Below are 26,838 nucleotides of genomic sequence, written 5' to 3' on the forward strand. Positions count from 1 at the left end.
GGCGTCGGGTGACGCTAGGCGGACGAATCGTCACGTGACACGGAAGTGACTACGAACAGGAAGAGGACGAAAAAAATAACCGTCCGCGACGCCGAGCTGAACCGGACCCGCAGCCACCATGAACAGCAAAGGCAAGGACAGGGGGTAGCTGAGGCCATCGGGGAGAGTAGTGCTGGCCCGGAGAGAGCGGGCCCGGGACCAAGGGTCATCAAACGCCAGGCCTGGGGCTAGTTGCGCCGCGCTCCTGGGCCAGCTGTAGTGCCGGGGGTTGCGCCGGACGCCTTCGTCATCCCCGAACTACGGCTGCTCGCCCCCTCCTGGCCTTTTCCCCCTTAAACTCTGTGGCGCAGTTTGGAGCTCCGGGCTCGAGTGGGGGGCCGTTGGAGCGGGGTGGGGGGGGGGGCGAGAAGGCTTGTCGTGATGGGCATCTGCAGGCGCAAATGGGAAGCTAGAGCTGATATTTGGGTAGGCCAATGGAGAGCCTGCGGAGGCGGGGCGCCGCGCTCCGGAACCACAGGCAGGCCCCTGGGCTTAACTAGTGAATTGCCGACCCTGGTGGGCGGGCCAGGCAGGCCGAAGGGTCTCTTTCCCCTTAACCTCGCTGGCCGCCTGAACGTCTCCCAGTTCCTGTGTTAGGACATTCGCCTCCACCTCCTCTCCGATCCCAAGGCTCACTTTCACCACTCTTTTTATTTGGAAGTCGACCTTGAGTAGGAACCTGTGAGGTGGAGGACTACAAACGCCGTTACTCACGGGCTCGTGGCCAGTTACAGCCAGGCCCTGGGGGACCACCAGAGCAGAGAGGACGCACACACTTAAAACATCGACAGGAATGGGTGCGCAGACATGCCCATTCTGGAAGGATCTTGGGCCTAGATAGACTTTCCCCTTGTACCAGTCTGCTACTGGAAAGAGACTTAACAGCCCAGTTAGAATCCAGCATCTTCAGTTATAAGGGTACAAAGAGTGTTTATTTTCTTGGTTCCAGGAATCAGGCCCTCTAGGACAGTGTTTTTGCAAACCTCCTAGCTCAGTGAGGTTAGCGACCCAGTATGCTCTGCCCCATTTTGGTTGCTCTGTATGGTAGGCAACATTCGTTTTTTTTTGCTTTTTTCCTGTCTTCCAGGTCAATATCCAACGCAGCCAACCTACCCGGTGCAGCCTCCCGGGAATCCTGTGTACCCTCAGACCTTGCATCTTCCTCAGGCTCCACCCTATACTGATGCTCCACCTGCCTATTCAGAGGTGCTTCCAGTTTACTAGACTTGAACTGAATACTCTTGGATCACATTTTCAGTCTTTACCTAAGTCTGGCTCCAGAAATGTATTTACTCTCCACAAACAGGAGAGAGAGCTCACGTGGATAATCTAAAACCTCTTTATAGTTCAGCAATTTCAGTTGGGGTTGAGAAGGCATTATCTGATTATTTTGCTCTTTGGCACAGGCTGAAGTTGAGAAGATGAGTTAGCGTTCTTTGAGCCCAACATTATTTCTAGCAGGAAGTGATCCAGGAGGATATTGAGTGGCCGGTGGAAAGGCAACTTGTGTAACTCAGAGTGTAATCTGCACAAGAATTAAGAATTGTCTCATGAAAGAGATCTGAAATAAGAATGTCATAAAGTAATGTGTTGCCTTCTCTTCTGCCTCTTCTAGCTCTATCGTCCGAGCTTTGTGCACCCAGGGGCTGCCACAGTCCCCACCATGTCAGCTGCATTTCCTGGCGCCTCACTGTACCTTCCCATGGCCCAGTCTGTGGCTGTTGGACCTTTAGGTTCCACAATCCCCATGGCTTATTATCCAGTTGGTCCCATCTATCCACCTGGTTCAACAGTGCTGGTGGAAGGAGGGTATGATACAGGTGCCAGATTTGGAGCTGGCGCTACTGCTGGCAACATTCCTGTGAGTATGCCTTTATCACAAAAACCTCAGCCCTTGTGTATATTAACTTTCTGAAATGACTACATAGTCATCCTTTCATCATCCCTGGGCAGTAGTTGCTGGTATTGGTGCAATCACTGTCGTCCAGTAATCAGGCAGAATTCACTTGAGGGGGCAGGAGAACTGTGGGAAGTCAGTAGCCTCTGGCATATTTACTGAGGTCTGAGTTAACCAGATGCCTTTGTTTCTGTCTTAGGAGTCCTGCCTGCTGCTTTTCCAGTTCACTTTGGTACTGGTCTAGTAACACTCCTCATTCATTCCATAAGCATTTACTTAATATTTGCACGGCATTTTATCAGGAGCCATGATGATTAAAAAGTAGGATGCGTATCCCTGTTAAGTTCCCTTTAGGAAGACTTTACTAGGGCTTTTACTATGTCTCCCACTTAGTTCCCCTATGGATGGGAACTAGAGCCCAAATGGTCCTTGCTAGGGCCATCCACGCAGTAACCATATGCTAACCATGAGGTGAGAATGCTGTCATCAGGTAGAGCCTTCAGATTATCCATGTGAAAACCGTTGAGGAACTCTGTGGTGTAGGGCCATGGACCTGGTAACCCCTCCCCATTTTTTGGAATGGGAGTCAGAGTGATTTTCCACCCTGCAAATGCTTATGGGTCTGGACTGTGCATACCCAGGAGGGATCCCTAGGCTTTATCTTGGATCTGGGACCCTTTAAATGAGGGGTAGGATCTGTTTTCTGTTTATGTCTTGGGGCTCACAGAGAATATAGACCTGCTTCACCCACACTGCTGGCTCAGGTAGCACGTTGCCATCTTCCTGACCGGTCCTCTTTCATCTTTGTCCACTTCTCTCGTATCAGCTGCCCGGTGCCCAATCAACCTTGTCTTTTCCTTTCAGCCTCCTCCCCCTGGATGCCCTCCCAATGCTGCTCAGCTGGCAGTCATGCAGGGAGCGAATGTCCTCGTAACTCAGCGGAAGGGAAACTTCTTCATGGGTGGCTCAGATGGCGGCTACACCATCTGGTGAAGAACCAAGGCCACCTCTGTGCCGGGAAAGACGTCACATACCTTCAGCACTTCTCACAATGTAACTGCTTTAGTCATATTAACCTGAAGTTGCAGTTTAGACACATGTTGTTGGGGTGTCTTTCTGGTGCCCAAACTTTCAGGCACTTTTCAAACTTAATAAGGAACCGTGTAATGGTAGCAGTACCTCCCTAAAGCATTTTGAGGTAGGGGAGGTATCCATTCATCAAATGAATGTGGGTGAAGCAGCCCTAAGGATCTTCCTGTAATTCCTCTGGAGTAATACTGTACCATACTGGTCTTTGCTTTTAGTAATAAAACATCAAATTAGGTTTGGAGGGAACTTTGATCTTCCTAAGAATTAAAGTTGCCAAATTATTCTGATTGGTCTTTAATCTCCTTTAAGTCTTTGATTTAGGTTACTTGTTACAGATGAACTGCATTAGCTGTCTGCCTTTTCCTTTTCGTCCTTTGCCCCATGTTCCACCCTCAGCCCCGGTCTTCGATACCTTCCCACCAATCTCCATTGAATCAATGGTGCAGGACAGAAAGCCAGTCAGACTAATTTCCTTCTCTCCTTGCACTTGTCCTCACTCGTCATCTTTTAACCAGTCTTTCACAAGGATCCTCTGAAACCCCCTCTGTGCCCCAAGCACAGCCCCCATTACTTCTGCTTTTGCATCTCTTCAGGCAGAAGTGGAGGGTGCCTTTTGGACCCTCCTTGTAGGCTGTCTCTTCATACATGAACCAAACCCAAATTTGCTTTGGTGCCAGAAAAACTGAGCTTTGTTCAACAAAGGATATCAACACAAACTATCATAAATAGCAGCTTGCTTATCATTTCAGGGGCAGGGAGGAGGGTGCATTTAAAAGCCTGATGACTCTAGAGCCAAATTAAGGGGAGTTTTCAGATCAAAAATTGGTTACCATTTGTCAGTGTCTGATGCAGCCACTCATGGCTCTAAGAATTCCCGAGCTGGGCGAACGGGGTTGTATTGTGAATGGCTCACTACAAAATGACTTGAGTCCAGTGAAATCCCATTAGGGTTAGGAATATTTCAGGGATCCTTAATTTTTTGATTTTTGTTTTCTAAAATTGGATTTTATTTTATTTTAAGTTTAAGTTCATCTAAATTTTGTGTTCTGTACATGTGATGTTTGACTGTACCATTGACTGTTATGGAAGTTCAGCGTTGTATGTCTCTCTCTACACTGTGGTGCACTTAACTTGTGGATTTTTTATACTAAAAATGTAGAATAAAGACTATTTTGAAGATTTGAATAAAGTGATGAAGTTGCATTACACCTCACTTCAAGGATTCTTTACTCGGCTTGTTTTGAGATCTCCTCTGTGAATGCTTCCTCTCACAGCCCACCTAGGATGCAGACAGTCCTGCTTCCATTCGGTTTTTTTAAAAATGAAGGCTTTGAAATACATGCAGGCGTGCAAGGCTAAGATTTGACTATTTTCCTAAGTTTCACCCCAGATGTTCAACTTTCTTGATTTTACTTCCTAAGCTCTTTCAGATTCCTAAGAACCTATTATTGCCAGAGGAAATTCAGAACATAAACTTAGAAATAAGGGAACAATGGATTCTCCTAACTTGCCCTTAAGTTTGACTTGGGGAAAATGTTTTTTTAATATAACAGTTTGTGTACATTCAGGGTGACCTTCAGTTTTCCCCAAGTTCTGTGTGGAGAAATATGGACATACAGCAATACAGAAATACTGTAAGTGCCTGGAATCTAGGTTGCCAAGATGAATTCCTCAACATTGGTTCTTACCTTGGGTGGACTTGAACAATGGAGGCAAGAGATTTAAGACTTCAAAGGAACTTTAGCTTAATTCCAAAGAAATCAAGACCTGGAGAGCTAATGATTTCTACCAAAACACTGTACCTTTTAAACATACCTCATTTTGAGATGAAGTTAGACCCAAGAAGCTTCTCTGAGCTTGAGAGAAAGGACACGGGTGAGGCAAGTGGTAGGTAGACTGTTGCTGGTTTCCTGGGAAATTCCTGCCCTTGCCAGGATGGAGGCTAAACCCCTCATCTCCTAGGGTGTGTTTGGAATGACACGCCTCTAGGACAAACTTCCCAGCACTATCTTTGTTTCAAAGCCCTGATTTCCGCCTGGGAACTGTAGAAACTTCCCTAAGGCTCTTTTTGGCGAGGGAGAGAACATAGGCAAAGGAATTAGCAAGAGGAAATGTCAAAAAGTTTGAGCAGGGATAAGTCAAAACGTGAAGGTCATTAGTTCTTGTACATGAGAATCTGCTTTCTGTATCAATAAAAATTTTTAATTCCGATAAAAACAGCCTACGTCTGGGTTGCCGGGGACTGTGGGAAGGAAGGGCTCAGGTTAAGGGAGGTGGCCCGCCCCTCAGCAGTGACGTTTTTCACGGCCCTCCTGCCCCTCCCGGCCTGGCCTTTCACTGTGGGCTCCAGCCTCTGGGAGGAGCTTCCAGGGGACACTATTTGCACTCGGGCTGTCACTAGGTGACCAGATAGGGAACGCAGGAGCAACCAGTGACCCCCAACTCTCCTTCCCTCTGAGCTGTGGAGAAAGTGACGATGGCCAGGCAGTACCCGGGGGCTGCTTGGTACGGCTCCACCTCGTCGCTCAATCACAAACACTAGCTGTATGACAAAGGTCCGGCTCGAGACTTCATGAGCCGCTTTCTCCAGGTCTCTGGGCCCTGGCGTCTGTGATGCTGGCATTTGGGCCTGGGTCCTGGAAGGAGCTCTGGTCTGCCCACAGCGATGGATGCTTCTCATCGGTTTCAGATAAAACTCTCACCTAATAAATAGTGTGTCAGCACTGGAGCCTGGATGAGCTCCTTGGGGCCCGGGAACCATTAGATGAAGTATTCCTCCTTCTCCTTGCCCTTGGCAGAGTTACTCTCCATCTGGAGGACGGCGCCGGGCTCGCCTTCGGCAGGTTCGTAGGTGACGTAGCTGCCTTTGTTCTTGTACAGGTAAAAGAAGATCAGGACCACGACAGAGAGCAGGGTGAGGAAGACCACGGTGATGACAACTGGGAAAGGAGGGGAAGGGCAGTCAGGACGGATGACGGCTCAGTTCCTTACGGGATCCCCTGCCTCCTTCAGGCAGACCCTCCTGCTAAAGTTAACAAGCATCCACTCCCAAAGCTGTGTCCTCCCACCAAGCCCGACTTCCTGCTACATGATATCTGGAGTCTTTTAAGTTAAGGACACCGGGCTTTTGATTTGTGACAAAACTGAGCTCCCTCTCAACCAGTTCCTGCTGATTATGATAGGAGGGAAATAGGAAATAGCTTATCCCAACAGGAAGGTTTTTTTGTTTTTTTGTCTTTTGTCCACACCTGCAGCATATGGAGGTTCCCAGGCTAGGGGTCCAATCGGAGCTGCAGCCACTGGCCTATGCCACAGCCACAGCAACATGGGATCTAAGCCGTGTGTGTGTGACCTACACCACAGCTCACGGCAATGCTGGATCCTTAACCCACTGAGCGAGGCCAGGGATCGAACCCTCAACCTCATGGTTCCTAGTTGGATTCGTTTCTGCTGCACCATGACGGGAACTCCAACAAGAAGGTTTTTTTTTTTTTTAAATTTTTTAAATTTTTTGTTTTTTTGCTATTTATTGGGCCGTTCCCGTGGCATATGGGGGTTCCCAGGCTAGGGGTCGAATCGGAGCTGTAGCTGTTGGCCTACGCCAGAGCCACAGCAACGCTGGACCCAAGCTGCGCCTGCAGCCTACACCACAGCTCACAGCAATGCTGGATCGTTAACCCACTGAGCAAGGCCAGGGATCGAACCCGCAACCTCATGGTTCCTAGTCGGATTCGTTAACCACTGCGCCATGATGGGAACTCCAAGAAGGGTTTTTAAATCCATCGCCTCCTGTAGGGGTTTCTGATCCCTCCCATCCTCTCTCTCCCACTCAACAGACCACACATATCCACATCCCTACACGCGACTGTTGTGCCCAGACGTACCGTACCTATTTGTGGCCACCTCCCAATCTATAATTTACCAGCAGTGCCTCTTTTTTTTTTTTTTTTTTCAGCAGTGCCTCTTGACCTGAAGCCTGTAGGAGTCTTTTATAACCTCTGTGTGTGTGTGTGTGTGTGTGTGTGTGTGTGTGTGTGGCACAACCTACATGTCAAAACAAGCCCATTAATGGATTTGGCCTCTAATGTGTGATGCTTTTCTGTAGAGGGAGTCCTAGTTCATTGCATTGGTTTCCTGGTGCAAGACAGCCCCTGAGCTCAGAAGACCCCTTGGATTTGGCTCAGAGCCTTTGTTACCTGCAATGAGTGCTGTGCTGGCTTCAGCTTCTGGGGACGGGGCCTCAGTGGGCCGTAGAATTGGGGTGCTCATCAGTTCTTCTGAAAATTTAGCAAAGTGGAAAAGAAATTGGGGTAAATTCTTTTGCTCTAAAACACGTGTGTCCTTCAACTGCATGACCCCACCTTCTTCCCTATTCAAAAATTTAGCGTTTAACACCTATAGTATATCTGTATAGAAAAACCCAGAGAACAGAGGAGAAAACAAATGACCCCCAAAGACAATGAACATTTTGATGGATTTCTCTCTGCCTAATATAGTGGTTAAGAGAATGGACTCTTGGGAGTTCCTGTCGTGGCTCAGTGGTTAACAAATCCGACTAGGAACCATGAGGTTGCGGGTCCGATCCCTGGCCTTGCTCAGTGGGTTAAGGATCTGGCGTTGCTGTGGCTCTGGTGTAGGCCGGTAGCTACGGCTCCAATTAGACCCCTAGCCTGAGAACCTCCATATGCCGCGGGTGCGTCCCTGGAAAAGACAAAAAGACAAAGAGACAAAAACAAAACAAAGCAAAAAACCAAGATGAAGCTGATCAGACCACCACATGACTGTCAGATCTGACTATGCTGTTCTGCGTGCAGCCCCCTCCCTCTGACTATACACCCTTGAATCTCCCCTTTAAAAGCTCTTGTCATTGGAGTTCCCGTTGTGGCTCAGTGGGTTAAGAACCTGACTAATATCCAGGAGGATACAAGTTCGATCCCTGGCCCTGCTCAGTGGGTTAAGGATCCGGCCTTGCTGTGGCTGTGGTGTAGGCTGGCAACTGCAGCTCCAACTGGACCCCTAGCCTGGGAACTTCCACATGCCACAGGTGTGGCCATAAATAAATAAATACATACATACATAATAAAAATAAAATATCTTGTCCACTGATCAACAGTGGGGAGTTGGCCTTTGGACATGAGTCCCCTGGGTGCCAGCCTCCAGAATAAAATAAACTTTTCTTTCTACCAACATGTGCCTTTCGAGTACTGGCTTTTGAGAGGGGTCAGCACCCGGATCTGAGTTCAGTAACAGTTGAAGCCCCTGTCCCTGTGAGCTGGCTGGACCTAGTGTCTTGCTTCTAATAAAAAGAACACAGCAAAGTGATGGGATGTCACTTCTGAGATTGTACTGTGACTTCCGTCAAAGACAAGTCTTGAAGTTTATCCATCTGATCACTGCCTCAGAGTGCTGCCCCTCAGCACGCGGGCTCTCCTCCCCAGACCTCCCAGGGCTGCACGCCTTCTTCCCACCGCTGATTCAGAGCTCTGCACAGTTGCTCTCAATTTTGCCTCTCTCTCTCTCTCTCTTTCTCTCCTTCCTCCCTTTTTTAATGGCCACACCCACAGCTTATGGAAGTTCCTGGGCCAGGGATTGAATCTGAGCTGCAGCTGCAGCAACGCTGGATCCTTTTTTTGGGTGTGTGTGGTTTTGTAATTTGAATGATTTTTACGTTTTCCAGTATGGCTGGTTTAGTGTTCTCTTAACTTTCTACTGTACAGCAAGGTGACCCAGTCACACATACCTATATATGTTCTTTTTCTCACATTATCATGCTCCATCATAAGTGACTAGATAGAGTTCCCAGTTGGACCCTTTAACCCACTGCATGAGAGATGGAACCTGTGCCTTCACAGCAAGCCCAGCCACTGCAGTCTGATTCCTAACCCCCTGTGCCACAGCAGAAACTCCAGTTTTGTCATTCTTAAACAACTGAGAACTTAAATATACAAAGGGAGTTCCTGTCGTGGTGCAGTGGTTAACAAATCCGACTAGGAACCATGAGGTTGCAGGTTCAATCCCTTCCCTTGCTCAGTGGGTTAACGATCTGGCGTTGCTGTGAGCTGTGGTGTAGGTTGCAGACACGGCTCGGATCCCGAGTTGCTGTGGCTCTGGCGTAGGCCAGTGGCTACAGCTCTGATTCGACCCCTAGCCTGGGAACCTCCATATGCTGCAGGAGCGGTCCAAGAAATGGCAAAAAGACAAAAATAAATAAATAAATAAATATATATATATACACAAAGTACAGAGAAGAATAAATGCATAGAATTGTCAATATGAAGATGAGTAAGATTCAGGTCAATTAATCAATAACAATTTCCTTTGCACCTATCATGTGCCAGAGGCACTGTTATAGATGCCAGGAAAGCAGCAGGGATGAAATCCACCAGGGACCTGACCATGGAGCTAAATTCTAGTGAGTTCGGAGGACAGATAATATACGAGTCCCCAGAAAAAGAATCCAGGAGGGAAGATGATTTGTAGTTAGGAAATTCTGCAAATGATCCCAATTATAGCAACTGCCATTTGCTAAGTCCCTGCTCTGTGCTGGGCACTTTCTACATTTAATTATTAATCCCTAGAACACCAATCACTTCAGAGTAGGTGTTTTTATTTTTTCATGTGGATCCAGAGGCCTTGGGAGAGATAAGTGACATGCCTCATACTACACAGTAAGGAACAGTGGATGGGAGTTCCCATCGTGGCTCAGTGGTCAATGAATCTGACTAGGAACCATAAGGTTGCAGGTTCGATCCCTGGCCTTGCTCAGTGGGTTGAAGATCCGGCGTTGCCATGAGCTGTGGTGTAGGTCACAGATGCGGCTCAGATCTGGCGTTGCTGTGGCTCTGGTGTAGGCCAGTGGCTACAACTCCGATTAGACCCCTAGCCTGGGAACCTCCATATGCTGTGGTTGCAGTCCTAGAAAGGGCAAAAACCAAAAACCAAAACCCAAAAAACAAAACAAAACAAAACAAAAAAACAGTGGATGGTGCTAAGATCTGAATCCAGGACCACCCCCTCCAAAGCCCAAGAAGGTATTTATACTAAACCTTCCTACCACTGTCTTTTTCTTTTTGTCCAACAGGGAAAGAGGAAGAAGTAATGAGGGCGTTCCCTGGTGGCTCAGAGGCTTAAGGATACAGCATTGCCACTGTTGTGGCTCTGGTTACAGCTGTGACGTGAGTTTGATCCCTGGCCCAGAATTTCTGCATGCTGTAGGCGCAGCCAAAAAAAAAAAGAGGAAGAGTAATGAAAGATAACTATGCAACAAGTACAACAAGCTTTCCAAAAGTGTGAGGTTTTAAAAGATATGGACAGATGCAGAAGAAAAACCAGAAGACCACAAACAAATACAGACTACAAAGAATGTTTCTTTAACATGAATCTGCCCACAGGTGCCTGGTAAACAGGGAATGAAGTCAGACAAGTCAATTCATGTGCCACTTCCCTAGCTTTAAGGTTTGATAGGATCAGTGACAAGCTTTCTACAACTAAGGAGTACATTTCAGCAATATAGTAAGATTTTTTTTTTGGCCGTGTCCATGGCATGTGAAAGTTCCCAGGCCAGGGATCAAACCCACGTCACAGCAGTGGCCCAAGCCACGGCAGTACAACACCAGATCCTTATTCCACTGTGCCATGTGGAACTCCTAGAAAGATCTTAAGAAACATAAAGTTCACTACATTTCCCTTCCTTGGATATAGTCATCAGTTGGTTTCCACTTACATTACGCCATCTGGTGAAGCAGTAAGTACAAATGAAAGAGGTACAAAGACATTTACCTCTGTACAAAAACAATGGAAGAAGGCAGAGCCTACATCAGATTTTTATTTTTGATGAAAATGGTCTCTGTTGGAAGTGAAGGCTCCTGGGACCTACTTCTTTCTTTTCTTTTTTTTTTCTTTTTGTCTTTTCCAGGGATGCACCCACAGAATATGGAGGTTCCCAGGCTAGGGGTCAAATTGGAGCTGCAGCTGCTGGCCTACGCCGGAGCCACAGCAATGCCAGATCTGAGCCGCATCTGTGACCTACACCACAGCTCATGGCAACGCAGGATCCTCAACCCACTGAGCAAGGCCAGGGATCGAACCTGCAACCTCATGGTTCCTAGTCGGATTCATTGACCACTGAGCCATGACGGGAACTCCTGGAACCTACTTCTTAAGGAAGGACGCATGCTCCCAGGGCACAGGGGGGTCTAGGATGGATAGGGATTTGCTTCAAATGTTGGTGATTTTAACTGAGATTGTTGCTATATTTTTACACTTCTTGTTACAAAGTTCCTAAGTTTTGAGTGTTTTGTCCCAGTCCTGTTTTTCCTGTAAGCCCGTTTCCAGTAATGTGATCCTTTCCAAAAACGCACACAAAGGTTAACAGCAGAAACTGAGAAGAAGAGTGTCAGGAAGCGCTAAACAGCTCAAGTTGGCAAACACATTGGAAGGACAATTTAAAATGTGTTACATTTGGAGCAAAATCAAAAAAATGGACTAGGCTCTCTTGTCTTGGCGCGAAGCTGAGAGGTTGGAGGTGGTAGAGAAAGCAGAACTCTCTCAGCCCGTTTCGCCTCTGTGTTCTATCATGGAGAATGGGTTTTGCTCTAAAGGAATAGCAGGAGCCTGGGTAACATGGGGAGGTGAGCTCAAGAGAAGGGATGCGACCCAGAAAGCACCAGGCTAATCTAAAGGGGATCCAGGGAGCTCTCTTCTGGCACAGTGGGTTAAGGATCCGCTGTTGTCACTGCGGCCGCTCAGGTCTCTGTGGAAGGGTTCGATCCCTGCCCTGGGAACTTCCACATGCTGTGGGCACGGCACCCAAAAATATATATTTTTTCTTTTTGATGTATCTAGGGCCGCTCCCGCGGCACATGGAGATTCCCAGGCTGGGGGTCTAACCGGAGCTATAGCTACCTACCGGCTTACGCCAGAGCCACAGCAACACAGGATCCGAGCCGCATTTGCAACCTACACCACAGCTCACGGCAACACCGGATCCTTAAGCCACTGAGCAAGGCCAGGGATCGAACCTGCAACCTCATGGTTCCTAGTTGGATTCACTGACCACTGCGCCACAATGGGAACTCCTAAATATTTTTTATACATACATGGATCCAGGGCACTGAAGAACACGTAAATGGGATCACTACTGGTGATACAGGAGCTTCTGAGAGAGAGCGGGGCTGGGACCCTGAAGGGCCACAGAAAGAAGGTGGCTTCTGTAAACGACCAATGAAATGGGTATCGTTCTCTAGCAAAATGCCACAACAAGTTATAAGGGAATGCTTTGGGGTTCCTGAACTTGAAACAGCAAGCATTAGGAGTTAGTATGGGGCCACTAGGAGCAAGCTGGGTCAGACAAGCCACACAGCCTTTTTAGACTATGGTTCCAGGTTCCTAGACAGAGAAATTAAAAGGTACAAGTATTTATGGAGAGTGTACTTTGCACCAGGTTCTGTTCTGGGTCCTGGGCATAGATCGATAAATACAACAGGCAAAAACTTATGCCTTCACCGTTCCTTAAAAACTTAGACGGGAGTTCCTGTGGTGGTGCAGAGGAAACAAACTTGACTAGTATCCATGAGGATGCAGGTTCAATCCCTCACCTCGCTCAGTGGGTCCAGGATCCGGCTTTGCCATAAGGTGTGGTGTAGGTCAGTTCATAGAGGCAGGAAGTGGTTAGGAGGAGGGTGGAAGAATGGGAAGTTACTGTTTAATGGGTACAAAGTTTCAGTCTGGGGTGATGAAAAAGTTCTAGAGGTAGATGGTGGTGATCTTTGCAAAACAACGTGAATGTACTTAATGCCGCGGAACAGTATTCTTTAAAATTTTATAATTAAAAAAAATTTATAATTTTACCACAATTGAAAAAAAAAAAAACAAAACTTTCGGGAGTTCCTGTCGTGGCTCCCGTTGTGGCTCAGTGGTTAACGAATCCGACTAGGAACCATGAGGTTTCGGGTTCGATCCCTGGCCTTGCTCAGTGGGTTAAAGGATCCAGTGTTGCCGTAAGCTGTGGTGTAGGTCGCAGACGCAGCTCGGATCCTGTGTTGCTGCGGCTCTGGTGTAGGCCGGTGGCTACAGCTCCGATTAGACCCCTAGCCTGGGAACCTCCATGTGCCTCAGGAGTGGCCCAAGAAATGGCAAAAAGACAAAAATAAAATAAAATAAATAAAAAAATAAAAAAGTAAAAGATATACCACATTAGATGTCGGTTAGTGCTATGTAGAAACTAAAAGCAAGACGGGGGGTAGGGAGTTGGGATGTGATGGGGGTGGACGGGGAGGGTCCTTTTGAGTAAAGACCTGTGGATGGTGAGGGTTGGATGGCAACTCCCTCCTGGATTTTATTTTAAAGTGATGATTCTCAAGTATTGGAGTACATAGGAATCTCCTAGGGAGGAGTTCCCATCATGGCTTAGTGGTTAACAAATCTGACTAGTACCCATGAGGACACGGGTTCGACCCCTGGCCCCGCGCAGTGGGTTAAGGATCCAGCGTTGCCGCAAACTGTGGTGTAGGTCACAGATACGGCTCAGATTCTGCACTGCTGTGGCTGTGCTATAGGCTAGAGGCTACAGCTTGGGAACCTTCATATGCCGAGGGTGCGGCCTTAAAAAGATAAAAAAGAAAAAGAAAAAAGAATCTCTTAGGGAGCTTGGTAAAAAGCAGATTCTGATTCAGTAAGTCCAGGATGGGGTCTGAAATTCCAAAGACTGCACTTTTGAAACATTGAGGCCCCCATGTTGTGAGGAAGCCCAATCTTTCCCATGGAGGATGAGAGACCATTGAGGAAAACAGGCACTTCAGGCTCAGCTGACATCCTGTAGCAACCACTAGACCTGTGTAGGAGGTCACGTTGGACTTTTGGCCTAGCAGACTTTCCGGCAGACTGCAGCTGCCTAAGTGAGCACAGGCAAAGCCTGCAGATTGCCCGGCCAACTCTCAGATTTGTAAGAAATAATACATTGTTGGGGTTCCCTGGTGGCTCAGAGGGTTAAGGATCAGTGTTGTTATTGCTGTGGCTCTGGTTACAGCTGTGGCACAGGTTTGCTCCCTGGCCCAGGGACTTCTGCATGCTGTGGGTGTGGCCAAAAAAATAGTGAAGCAATTTCCACTCAACACTTAGTGGCTTGGATCCTATGTTGCTGTGGCTGTGGTGTAGGCCGGCAGCTGCAGCTCTGATTCAACCCTTAGCCTGTGAACCTCCATATGCCACAGGTATAGCCCTGAGAAGGGGGAGAAAAAAAAAAAAAGACTGATAGGATGCGGGGTGGAGTCCAGGATGACACCATGGTTTAGGGCCTGAGTAACTGGAGAGAGAGAAGGCCTGAAGTTAAACTGAGATGAGAGGCTGCAAGAGGAAGAGATTCAGAAGGGAAAGTCCAGAGTTCCATTCTGGACATGACTGCAGACAATAAGACTGGAATTTGGGGCATTCCCTCTGTGGCACCATGGATTAAGAATCTGACTGCAGCAGCTTGGGTCACTATGGAGGTGTGGGTTAAAGGATCTGGTGTTGCCAGAGCTGCAGCACAGATCACAGCTGGGGCTCGGATTCAATTCATGGCCCAGGAACGTCCATATGACATGGGTGCGGCCATTAAAAAAAAAAAAAGACTGGAATTAGGGGAAGAGGTCTGGATTGGAGATTGATTGATTCATCTTTTTAGGGCCGCACCTGCAGCATATGGAAGTTCCTAGGCTAAGGGCTGAATCAGAGCAACAGCCACAGCAATACCAGATCTGAGCGGCGTCTTCGACCTGCACCAGAGCTCACGGCTACGCCGGATCCTTCACCCACTTAGCAAGGCCAGGGATTGAACCCGAATCCTCACAGATACCAGTGGTTTGTTACCACTGATGGGAACTCCTGGACTAGAGATTTAAAAAGTCAGTATACTGCAGTCCTTTTGTGGCACAGCAGGTTAAGGATCTGGTTGTCACTGCAGCAGCTTGGGCCATTGCTGTGACACGGGATTGATCTTTGGCCTAGGAACTTCTATATGTCACAGGGGCAGCCAAAAAAAAAAAAAAAGGTTGGTAAACTTACAACCATGAGGCTGGAAGAGATCATAAGTAAAGATAAAGAGAGCCAAGGACTGAGCCCAGGCAGGAAACAGCAGCAAAGGAGGCTGTGTAGCAGCCACACAGACCAAGTAGGAGGACCACTGGGTTTTGCCATGCAGAGGTCATGAGTGACCTTGATAAGAGAAGCTTGGTGAGGTGCTGAGTACTCCAGGTGCTCCTGGTTTATAGTGGGTTCCAGAAAAAAAGGGAAACGGAGTTCCTGTTGCAGCACAGCAGAAACGAACCCGACTACTATCCATGAGGATGCGGGTTTGATCCCTGGCCTCGCTCAGTGGGACGGGGATCTGGTGTTGCTATGGGGTAGTCACTCGAGGAATGGAGTGATGCCAGTCTAAACAGAGCTTCCACTGGGATCTGACCTTAATTCTTTTCAAACTGATATTAGTATGTCAGACCATGCCAGGGCCAAGTCAAGGCCTTTGTGTAATTCAAAATCAGAATATCAAATCACAAGACAGGTACGAGAAAGTCCAATAATATCATTTTTCCCTTATGGTAATGACTCTGGCTTTTTTTTTTTGGCCTTTTTTTCTGCTTTTTAGGGCCGCCCCTGAGGTACACATCAAGGTTCCCAGGCTAGAGGTCGAATCAGAGCTGTAGCTGCCAGCCTACTCCACAGCCACAGCAATGCCAGATCTGAGCTGTATCTGTGACCTATGCTTGCTGCAACTTCAGATCCTTAACCCACTTAGTGAGGCCAGGGATTGAACCTGCATCCTTACAGACATCCTGTTGGGTTCTTAACCTGCTGAGCCACAACAGGAATTCCAATCTTCCAAATTTCTCACTTTTTTTTTTTTTTGCCTGTTAGGGCCATACCTGTGACATATGGAGGTTCCCAGGCTAGGGGTCGAGTCGGAGCTGTGGCTGCCAGCCTACGCCACAGCCACAGCAACGCAGGATCTGAACCACATCTGTGACCTACACCACAGCTCATGGCAACACCAGATCCTTAACCCACTGTATGAGGCCAGGGCTTGAACCCTCAACCTCATGGTTCCTAGTCAGATTCATTTCCGCTGCGCCATAAATGGGAACTCCCCAGATATCTTAATGATGATAATTACTTTTATAATCCTAAAAACATTAAATATTGCTGTCATTTTAGGCACCATACATTTAAACAGGGTCTCTAATGACGGAATTAACAGTGCAGCCGTCCTAGACCACTGAGTTGCATCTGGGTGTCACAATTTTGAGCTGAGGAGCCTACAGAGCAAATGGCTTGGAAACCACATCTGATAAAGAAAGCTTGCAAGAGAAAGCCTAGAGTGAAAACTCAGTCCGGGCCAGGGGCTAGGACTTGAATGCCATCGCTATGTCAATGATGACCTGTATAAGAGGACCAAGGGCAGCAACTAACGGGAGACAGGTGACTCCCCCAGAGAACGAAGCACAAAACCGGGCAGACACTTCATGGGGAACTGGAGAGAGAATTCCAGCACAGAACGGCTAACTGAACTAGCTGACCCTCAGGACCTTTCTCAGCCTTAATGTTAGGATTTTTATCAATCGAAAGTGTTCTATCAGAATTCTCTTCAAAATCAAATCTTCCAACTGGTGACATCTCGATGAAGTTGGTAGTTTAGTTACCACTATCGTATCTATGTTAATTTTCTGTTCTTCACAAATGCACTGAGGTCATTTGCAATGATATGAAATGTCCCAAATGACATTCAAGGAATGTGGCTGAAGAGTATACAGAACCCTCCGTACTATTTCTGCAGCTTTTCTATAAATGTCAAATTATTCCAGAGTTCCCGTTGTGGTGCACTGGGTTAAGAATCTGACTGCAGCAGCTCAGGTCATTGTGGAGGTGCAGGTTCCATCCCTGGCCCAGCAAAGTGGGTTAAAGGATCTGACATTGCTGCAGCTGCAGCTCAGGTTGCAGCTGTGGCTCAGCTTCAGTCCCTGGCCAGGGAACTTCCATATGCCATGCCTGCAGCCACAAAGATAAAATAACTCCAAAATAAAATGTCTATTAAATCCAAAATTTGAACACCACTCTACACAGAAGAGTTTTCTCAGACTAAAGGTCACATAGCATGTCTGAGTTAATGAGCTAGAGCCTGCAGGCTTCAAGTATTAGAATGGCATTTGTGATTCACAGTTTGCAAAACATACATTATTTTATCTCAACTCCCTCCGCCCCCAAATGGGATGTATTATCATTCCATCCAAGCCAAAAAGCTGAGGAGCTCAGCAAGCTTCATCAACCAGCCCCAACCTCTCCACTTGGAGAGTCAGGCTTCAAATCCGTCTCCTCATCTAAGGTTCTTTCCACCACAACTACCAACTCTCCAACTTCTGGAACCATCCCTCCTCTGCCTCCAGCTAAACATTTTGTTGACGTGTCCATGGGGCTTGGTTCTCAGAGTGTTACAGCAGGGTAGAGAGGGCGTTCACTGGCGCTGTTTGCAAGAGTGACACATATCTGAACGTCCATCAGCAGAGGAAAGACTAAATAAATGACAGGGTGTGCGTTCTGGAAACAGTATATAGTTGTTAAAAAGAATGGGGTGGGTCTACAATTACTGGAACAGAACATGTAGTTAGATGAATAAAGCAAATTGGTAAGGCAGTATGTGTCAATATGATTACATGTTTGTAAAAAAAAGTAAATTAAAATAAAATACACACACACACACACACACACACACACACACACGAAAAGTCTAGAAGGTGAGTCCCTGAGGGGCATGTAATGGGTTTAGGGGCTTTTTCAGCCACAGTGTACAGCGGCTTGATGTGTGATCTCAGTTTCCAGACCAAGAACCAGACTAGGGCTGCATCGATGAAAGTGCTGAATCCTAACCACTAGACCACCAAGGAACTTCCCTGTAATTGCTTTTGTTTGTTTTTTCTTTTTATAGCCGCACTTGAGCAAATGAAAGTTCTTAGGCCAGGGGTCTAACGGGAGCTGCAGCTGTGGCCTACGCCACAGCCACAGCAGCACTGGATCTGAGCCACGTCTGAGACCTACGCCAAAGCTTAATGAAATAACATGAGTTGACTAAATTCAGGAAACCTGGTATAAAAGAGAGGGAATGGTTTATAGCTTTCTCCCCATGATCTCCTGTTCCTATCCCACGGCTCTCCTCTTCCAAACCAAGGAAGAAGAATGTGACTCTGCTGATTTCCTTCCCAGGCTTGGAATGACTGTGGCACGGATCCTCTTTAAGGTGGGAGGCCTGGGGCAGAGGACCACAAGAAGATCTGAGATTTGAGGCTCCACCTACATCCTAACCAACAGCAAATGAACTTCAAGATCTATTTGGTTCGTTCACCCTGTTTTGTTTTGTTTTTTGCTAACCTAAATGCCGGTTAGTTTCTTTTCGGCCCTTGTTCCTGGGCTAAATCCCTTATCACTAAGGCATCAGATCCTTCGCCACCTACCAACCTACTTATTTGCTCTAGCCCCGCCCAGCAAAGGGTGACTCCCCCAGTTCTCCTTTCCAGAGGAACCTGCCCTGGAATTCTGTCCCTCTCTCCTTCCTTCTCTTTCGTGTGCCCTGGTCACGGGGTGGAGTGACTGCGGGTGGTGTACCATGACGGAAAGAACAAGGGCTTTGGAGTAAATCAGACTGGGCACAATATCCTGTCTCTGCCACTATTAGCCCCATGATCTTGGGAGAATGTCTTTTTCTTTCTTCCTTCCTTTTTTTTTTTTTTGGTCTTTTTGCCTTTTCTAGGGCCGCTCCCGCGGCATATGGAGGTTCCCAGGCTAGGGGTCCAATCAGAGCTGTAGCCACTGGCCCACACCACAGCCACAGCAATGCGGGATCTGAGCCGTGTCTGTGACCTACATCACAGCTCATGGCAACACCGGATCCTTAACCGACTGAGCAAGGCCAGGGATCGAACCGGCAACCTCATGGTTCCCAGTCGGATTTGGTAACCACTACGCCACGATGGGAACTCCAACAACGCCAGATCCTTTAACCCACTGAGCCACGACTGGAACTCCAAACTGAAAACTTTTAAACTTCCCTGAACTTCACTTTTTGCTTCTGTAAAATGAGCATAAAATGTGCTGACAGGGTTGTGCACAGAAATAAGTGAGATGAGAGATGCTGAGCATCTCATCCAGAGTGAGGACAGCCTAGGAGGGAGCAAGGATGGGGTTTACTTGGTGGGCAGGCAGAGCCCACAATGCCAAGTTCCACTCCCTTCTCCTTCTAAGAGAGCTACTTAGGCACCAGGCACAGCAGGCAACATGTCTAGTGTCCACAGTACATCTGGGGGCCCAGGAAAGTGCCTTTTTTTTTTTTTTCAAAGGGCTGCACCTGCGGCATATGGAAGTTCCCAGGCTAGGGGTCGAATCAGCGCTACAGCTGCTGGCCTACAGCACAGTCACAGAGACGCCAGATCCAAACCACATCCTCGACCTATGCCACACCTTATTGCAACTGGGATCCTTAATCCACTGAGTGAGGCCAGGGATTGAACCCACATCCTCATGGACACTGGAACTCTGAAAATGCTTTTTTTTTTTGTCTTTTGTCTTTTTTGTTGTTGTTGTTGTTGTTGCTATTTCTTGGGCCGCTCCCGCGGCATATGGAGGTTCCCAGGCTAGGGGTTGAATCGGAGCTGTAGCCACCAGCCTACGCCAGAGCCACAGCAACGCGGGATCCGAGCCGCGTCTGCAACCTACACCACAGCTCACGGCAACGCCGGATCGTTAACCCACTGAGCAGGGGCAGGGACCGAACCCGCAACCTCATGGTTCCTAGTCGGATTCGTTAACCACTGCGCCACGACGCGAACGCCTGAAAATGCTTTTTAATGATCTTAGGTTCTTTCAAAATCAGAAAAGGAGCTCCTGTTGTGGCTCAGTGGTAACAAACCCACTAGTATTCATGAGGACATGGGTTCGATCCCTGGTTTTGCTCAGTGGGTTAAGGACCCAGCATTTCTGTGAGCTGAGGTGTAGGTCGTAGATGAGGCCTGGATTCCACGTTGCTGTGGGTGTGGTGACCCCTAGCTTGGGAACTTTCATACGCCATGGGTTCAGCCCTAAAAAAACAATAAATAAATAAATACAAATTAAAGGTTTAGGTCAAAAAAACTATAATATTGTTATATCAATTGTTCATTATAAATATAACTATTAATGGTTATATTATAGTAACATTATATTCTTCCTTACACCAACACAGTTAAAACACAATTTTCAACATACCTTTTTTGTTTTGTTTTGTTTTTTAGGGCCACACCCACAGCATATGGAAGTTCCCAAACTAGGGGTTGAATCGGAGCTACAGCTGCCGGCCTACACCAGAGCCACAGCAGTGATCGGAGCCGAGTCTGCAACCCACACCACAGCTCACAGCAACACTGGATCCTTAACCCACTAAACGAGGCCAGGGATCGAACCTGCATCCTCATGGATCCTAGTTGGGTTCGTTACCACTGAGCCATGACAGGAACTCCCAACATATCTTTTGTAATGGCCCACAAAGGTAAAAATGCCAAGGGCCCATGAGAGTCATAATGTGGCCCTCATGTTCAGCCCCCCCAAAGGATACCTCCTGTAGGAGATCTCTGTAGATGGACCGGAGAAAAGGGACGTGAGAGAGCACAGGTGGGGAGGTGGAGAAGGGACAGGCAAGGCCCTCAGGGATCCATCCTTCAAAGTACAAGCCCTCACCCTGCCTGTGATCTCTCCATTCCTGCGCCTGAACTCACACTTGCTCAGACCCAGTGGGTAAGGGACTGCATGATATGTCCTAGATACAGCTTTGCCCATGTCATTTATTGCACCAAAAATGTAAATACACAACTCAACAACAACAAAACCAGCCAGTTACAACAAATGGGCAAGGACTTGAATAGACATTTCTCCAAAGAATGCCCATAAGCACATGAAAAGATGTTCAACATCGCTAAACATTAGGAAAAGTACATCGAACCTACAATGAGATACTTCACACCCATCAGGATAGCTACTATCAACACCCAGAAAGTAACGAGTGTTGTCGAGAAACTGGAACCCTCGTGTGTGCGTCGCTGGTGGGGATATTGCAAAATGGTGCAGCCACCGTGGAAAAGAGTATAGCCGTGCCTCAAAAAATTAAACAGAATTACCACATGTTCCAGTAATTCCACTTCTGGGTATATACCCAAAAGAACTGAAAGCAAGCACTTGAAGAAATATTTATACATCCATGTTCGTAACAGCATTATTCATGGTAGCTAAAAGGCCGAAGCAACCCAAGCATCTATTGATGGATGAATGAATAAACAAAATGTGATATATCATATATTTAAAATGATATCTACTTAATTTTCATTTATATTTTAATTATATATTATAAATAAAATTATGTATTTATTATATACATAATATTATTCAGCCTTAAAAAGGCAGGAAACCCTGACATATGCTGCAGCGTGGCTGAACCCTGCAGATGTTATGCTATGTGAAAAAGGCCAGACACAAGAGGAAAAATTTTATATGATTCCACTTATACTAGGTACCTAGTCAAATTAATACAGATAGGAAAAATAATGGTGGTAGCCTGAGGCTGAGGGGGGAGGAGGAATAAGAAATATTATTTATTTTAAAATTTAATTTAATTTATTTTTTGTCTTTTTGCCATTTCTTGGGCTGCTCCTGCGGCATATGGAGATTCTCAGGCTAGGGGTCGAATCGGAGCTATAGCCACTGGCCTACGCCAGAGCCACAGCAACGCCAGATCCTAGCTGCATCTTCGACCTACACCACAGCTCATGGTAACGCCAGATCCTTAACCCACTGAGCAAGGCCAGGGATCGAACCCGCAACCTCATGGTTCCTAGTCGGATTCATTAACCACTGCACCACAATGGGAACTCCAGGAGATATTATTTAATGGATACAGAGTTTCAATTTGGGAAGATGAAAAAGGTCACAATGGATGGTGGTCATAGTTGCACAACCACATGAAAGTCAATCAATGCTTAATGCTACTGAAATATGTACCCCCCCCAAAAAAAATCAAAATAGCATGCATATGTGTTTGTTTTAGCATAAAATTTAACAAAGGAAAAAGAAGACTGTAAGCAGTGCTACTTTTGCCCAAGTCCTACTTCCTCAGCTGCCCTGGCATCACCTCTCTTCCCTACGGGCAGGTTTCTTCTGAAAGTCCTCTGCCCTCTCCCCCCAGTACCCTCCAGAGTAAGTGCAGGCTCTGTAGTTCACAAGGGGTGGCGTTTTTATCTGGAATCCCCGCCACACCTGTCTTTGCCTGTACAAATCTCACTCATCCTTCATCCCCTTCCTCCACTCATGAAGCCTGTAGGACCGATCTAGACTTCTACCCATTTCTCCCTTTTCTTTTTTTTTTTCTTTTTTGTCTTTTTAGGGCTGCACCCGCGGCATATGGAGGTTCCCAGGCTATGGGTTGAATTGGAGCTGTAGCCGCTGGTCTACACCACAGCCACAGCAATGGGATCCGAGCCACATCAGCAACGTATACCACAGCTCATGGCAATACTGGATCCTTAACCCACTAAGCAAGACCAGGGATCGAACCTGCATCCTCATGGATACTAGTCAGATTCGTTTCCCCTGAGCCAGGATGGGAACTCCCATTTCTCTCATTTCTTGTCTCTCAGCAGACAAGAAGGATCTGAATTATGTGCATCACCAGTTACAGGGGACACTGTCTTAGGCTTCCCCTGCGGTGGTTCTCACTCACCTGTTTCCATATCAATAAAGCAGAGAATGTTTGCCCTAACGACAAATGAGACTGCACATGAAGACAAAAGTGTGTACACAAACCTATGGTTAGTTCCGCCCTTAACTAACACATAAAGAAAACCATCAATATCTGATGGTTTGTCCCGCTCGGCTTGGTTAGGAAAGGAAAGGTGGGAATCCATTCTCATCTCCAAAGGGAAGAGAGGGGGAATCCCTGCCTGGGGAACTCGGGTAACAATAGCTCTGGGACACAGGGGGTTTTTGACACTGCAGTGAATCATCGGAGGAGTGGAATTAGAAAGTAGGCAGAATTTGGAGTTCCAATCATGGCACAGAGGAAACAAATCCAACCAGGAACCATGAGGTTGAAGGTTTGATCCCTGGCCTCGCTCAGTGGGTTAAGGATCTGGTGTTGCCATGAGCTGCGGTGTAGGTCACAGACACGGCTTGGATCTGGCTTTGCTGTCGCTCTGGCATAGGCCAGCAGCTGTAGCTCTGATTTGACCCCTATCCTGGGAACCTCCATATGTCTCAGGTGCAGCCCTAAAAACCAAAAAAAAAAAAAAAAAGGGAGTTCCCGTCATGGCGCAGTGGTTAACGAATCCGACTAGGAACCATGAGGTTGTGGGTTCGGTCCCTGCCCCTGCTCAGTGGGTTAACGATCCGGCGTTGCCGTGAGCTGTGGTGTAGGTTGCAGACGCGGCTCGGATCCTGCGTTGCTGTGGCTCTGGCGTAGGCCGGTGGCTACAGCTCTGATTCGACCCCTAGCCTGGGAACCTCCATAGGCCGTGGGAGTGGCCCAAAGAAATAGCAAAAAGACAAAAAAAAAAAACGTAGGCAGAATTCCTTTCTAGGAATAGGTGGGTTTTTCTAAAAAGCACCCAGTAATAATAACCAATGTTATGGAGTGCTCACTAAATATGAGTCATTGTGCTGGGTGTTTTACATGGATTATCTCTTTTAATCCTTACAATAACCTCTTAAAATAGGCACTATTCCACCCCATTTTACAAATGAGGTGACTGGAGCTTAGAGGGTAGATGACTCACTCAAGGTCACAAAGCTCTAAGTGGTAATGCTGGGAATTAGTCTGGGTCCATGAAACTTCAGATACAAACTGGATTAAGGTGTGTACTCTGGTTGTCTTGTGCTTCCTCCCAGGACCTTTTCAGGTTGGGAGGCAGGTGGAGAGTGGTGGGAATTTTCCCTCCCGGGCTGCGGCCTCAGGGGATCCCAGGATGGGGCTGGGGATTGGGATGTTGAACTGGGAAAGGACTTCACCTACCTCCTGGAGAAGGCACGGTTGTTAGGTTCGTCATCGCGTCAGGTGGTCGGGCACCTGCAGGGAGGTGCAGATCTGTAGGAAGAGACAAAGGCCAGAATGAGGAGGGCGGGTCCATGCCTGGGGCTGAAGGCAACTGGAAACCTCAGGAAAGCGTTTGGTGCCCGGTTTTCCTGAGTCCCTTCTCTATCTCCCTGCCCTCCTTCCCGATCTACCCCGAGATCCTTTTACTGGGCCACCACGTTTCCGTAGTAGGTGTCTCAAGGCCCGAGAAAGTTCGGTAAAGGAATGAAAATGAGCAGCGTTCCCAGTTGCGCCCAGGCGCGCTTACAGGTACCTGGTTCTCTCCCAGCCCGCAGTTTGGGGGCTGCCATCCACTAGGTGTCAGGAGAGCGCAGGGAGGGCAGGCCCCCAGCCCAGGCTCGGTGTCGGCGCGGGGGCAGGGACGTGGCCGGGTGGGGAGTCCCCGGCTCCGGGAAGCGGAGGGAGGGTCCTTACTCGCCCTCAGGCCCGCCCGAGACGACCCGCTGTCTGGGCTCGACCCTCCGGCCGCAGTGCTCCCTCGGTCGTCGGCTGCGCGGTCCACGCGGTGTTCCGACCCCCGCGGGGCCGCCCTCCACCTGGCCCGGCCGAGACTCGGGCGCCCCGGGGCCCTGGCCGCGTCCGCGGACGTCGGGGCTCGAGCCCCGGTCCCGCCCCCGCCCCGGCCCCGGCCCCGGCCCGGGCGCCGAGCCCTCCGGCGTTACCCGCGTTCGCCCTGCGTTCCGAGGGCGGCCCGTCCCGGGCACCGGTTCCGAGCGGCCGCGACGGGAGGCTCCAGCCGAGGCCCGAGCTCGGCCGCTCTCGGTTTCGGTTCCTGCCGCGGCCGCGGCGGCTGCGGTGTGAGTGTGGGCGAGCGGGCTCGCGGGGCCCTCCCGCCCTGCCCAGGTCCCCTCCTCCGCGTGCTCACCTTACCAGTCGGACGGGCTGCCGCCGAAGGGCCGGGCGCCGCTCCGCGCGTCCTTCCCAACTCGACGGGGGCGGCTACGGCAGGGGTCGCAGGGACCTGCCGGGGACACCGAAGTGAGGGAGCGGCGGAGAGACGCGCGGAGTTAGTGGCCGAGGCCGGTCGGGAGTGGGGGTGGGGGGGCTGGCCGACTGGGTGGGACAGGAAAAGAGGAGAGAAACCGCCCTCTGCAGGTTCCCTCTGCCCGCCGGGCCGCCTCTGCTCCCCCGGGAGGAAAGGCTGCTTTTCCTTCTCCGATTGTCACTTTACACTCCCTCTGGAGCCGCTTCCTCCCCCGCCTGCCTCGAGGCTGGGAGAGCGCGGGCTCTGAATGAACCCAGGGCTGAGGGGCTCCGTCCGCTTTCGCCGCCATGGACGTTTATTTGAATTTTCGGCAAATGTGGAAAGTTACATTTACTAGCGTTTGCATATTATTGACGGAAACAGATCTGTGTCCAGAAGCCTAGAACATAAGCTCACTTATGTGGCATATCCTGCGACGGGGAGCAGGGAGGCAAGTTAGGGAGAGGAAGGAACGTCGCCCCGTTCGGATCTGCCTTGTCCGAGTGTAGTGTGGTGTAGCGTACACATGGTGTGTGTAGAGGTTGAGAGCGGCGTGGACTTTGGACTCAAACAGTCCCAGCTGCTCTGCTTCTTAGCTGTGTGACTTTGGGCAAATTACCCCAAATTACCTAAAATCTGTTCCCTCGTCCCTGAAATGGGGGATTTCAATGATCATGCCTGTGGAGTCCGTTTCACAGTGCGGGTCTAGGATGTGGGAAGCGCCTCAATTAATGCCCTACTTGAGTCATCTCTTGACTCACTTCTTTGCGGCAGGAAATGTTCCCACGTTAAAGAGGAACTCAATGAGCAAGGATGTAACAGTATAAACACGGACTGTGGAAGCTGCTCTGCTGTGTGCTCTTGGGCAGTTCTGTTTCATTTCTCTGGTCTGGGGCAGCACTTGCCTCTCAGAGTTACTGTGGGGATGGAATGACAATGCCTCTGAAACATTAGGAGCGTACCTGACACATTGACTCGTGTGGTTATTCTGTCTTCCACCCCAGTGACCCTTCTTATTCCTGGGAGGAGTCCTCTAGGTTTGGAAATCAATATCTATATAGATCTACAGAGACAAGTATTGTTCATGTTCATTTGGGAAACAAAGACTGAAAGAGTCTCAGAATAAAAAAAAAAACAAAGACTGAATAAAATAACAAATAAATAAGCAACGTTAGCTGCTTTTATTCCTAAAGACGTTATTTGGTTGGATAAAAAAATAGAGATGAGTTCCCTTTGTGGCTCAGGGGTTAACAAATCTGATTAGGATCCGTGAGGATGCAGGTTTGATCCCTGGCCTTGCTTAGTGGATTAAGGATCCGGTGTTGCTGTGGCTGTGGTGTAGGCTGGCAGCGGCTGTAGCTCCAATTCGACCCCTCCCTGAGAATCTCCATATGCCACTGTTGAGGCCCTAAAAAGCAAATTAAAAAAAAAAAAGAGGAAAAAAGAGAATAAGTTGATTACATTCACTAACTTAAATATATTTTTTTTGTCTTTTTTTTTTTGCTATTTCTTGGGCCGCTCCTGCGGCATATGGAGGTTCCCAGGCTAGGGGTTCAATCGGAGCTGTAGCCACCGGCCTACGCCAGGGCCACAGCAACATGGGATCCGAGCCGTGTCTGCAACCTACACCACAGCTCACAGCAACGCCGGATCGTCAACCCACTGAGCAAGGGCAGGGACCGAACCCGCAACCTCATGGTTCCTAGTCGGATTCGTTAA

The 26,838-nt window shown here is 48.4% G+C and overlaps 2 protein-coding genes across 3 annotated transcripts; one reads left to right on the forward strand and one right to left on the reverse strand.

The window, feature by feature from the left end:
• Positions 1 to 15: 15 nt before the first annotated feature.
• DAZAP2 (DAZ associated protein 2) lies at positions 16 to 4,238 on the forward strand. 2 transcript variants are annotated; one of them, XM_047786645.1, is made up of 4 exons: positions 16 to 131; positions 1,127 to 1,245; positions 1,655 to 1,900; positions 2,801 to 4,238. In XM_047786645.1, exons 1-4 carry the CDS (start codon positions 119 to 121, stop codon positions 2,927 to 2,929), a joined length of 507 nt encoding a protein of 168 aa, XP_047642601.1. In that variant the 5' UTR covers positions 16 to 118; the 3' UTR covers positions 2,930 to 4,238. The 2 variants fall into 2 exon arrangements, with proteins under 2 accessions (XP_047642601.1, XP_047642602.1); XM_047786646.1 differs by having other exon boundaries at positions 1,655 to 1,823.
• A 967-nt stretch (positions 4,239 to 5,205) lies between these two features.
• On the reverse strand, positions 5,206 to 25,003 carry SMAGP (small cell adhesion glycoprotein). Its single transcript, XM_047786647.1, has 4 exons — positions 24,818 to 25,003; positions 24,075 to 24,146; positions 7,222 to 7,302; positions 5,206 to 5,964 (listed from the first exon to the last, which is right to left on the reverse strand). Exons 2-4 carry the CDS (start codon positions 24,106 to 24,108, stop codon positions 5,786 to 5,788), a joined length of 294 nt encoding a protein of 97 aa, XP_047642603.1. The 5' UTR covers positions 24,109 to 24,146; positions 24,818 to 25,003; the 3' UTR covers positions 5,206 to 5,785.
• Positions 25,004 to 26,838: the final 1,835 nt, after the last annotated feature.

This window comes from Phacochoerus africanus, chromosome 7 (assembly GCF_016906955.1).
Source record: "Phacochoerus africanus isolate WHEZ1 chromosome 7, ROS_Pafr_v1, whole genome shotgun sequence".
Lineage (NCBI taxonomy): Eukaryota > Metazoa > Chordata > Mammalia > Artiodactyla > Suidae > Phacochoerus > Phacochoerus africanus.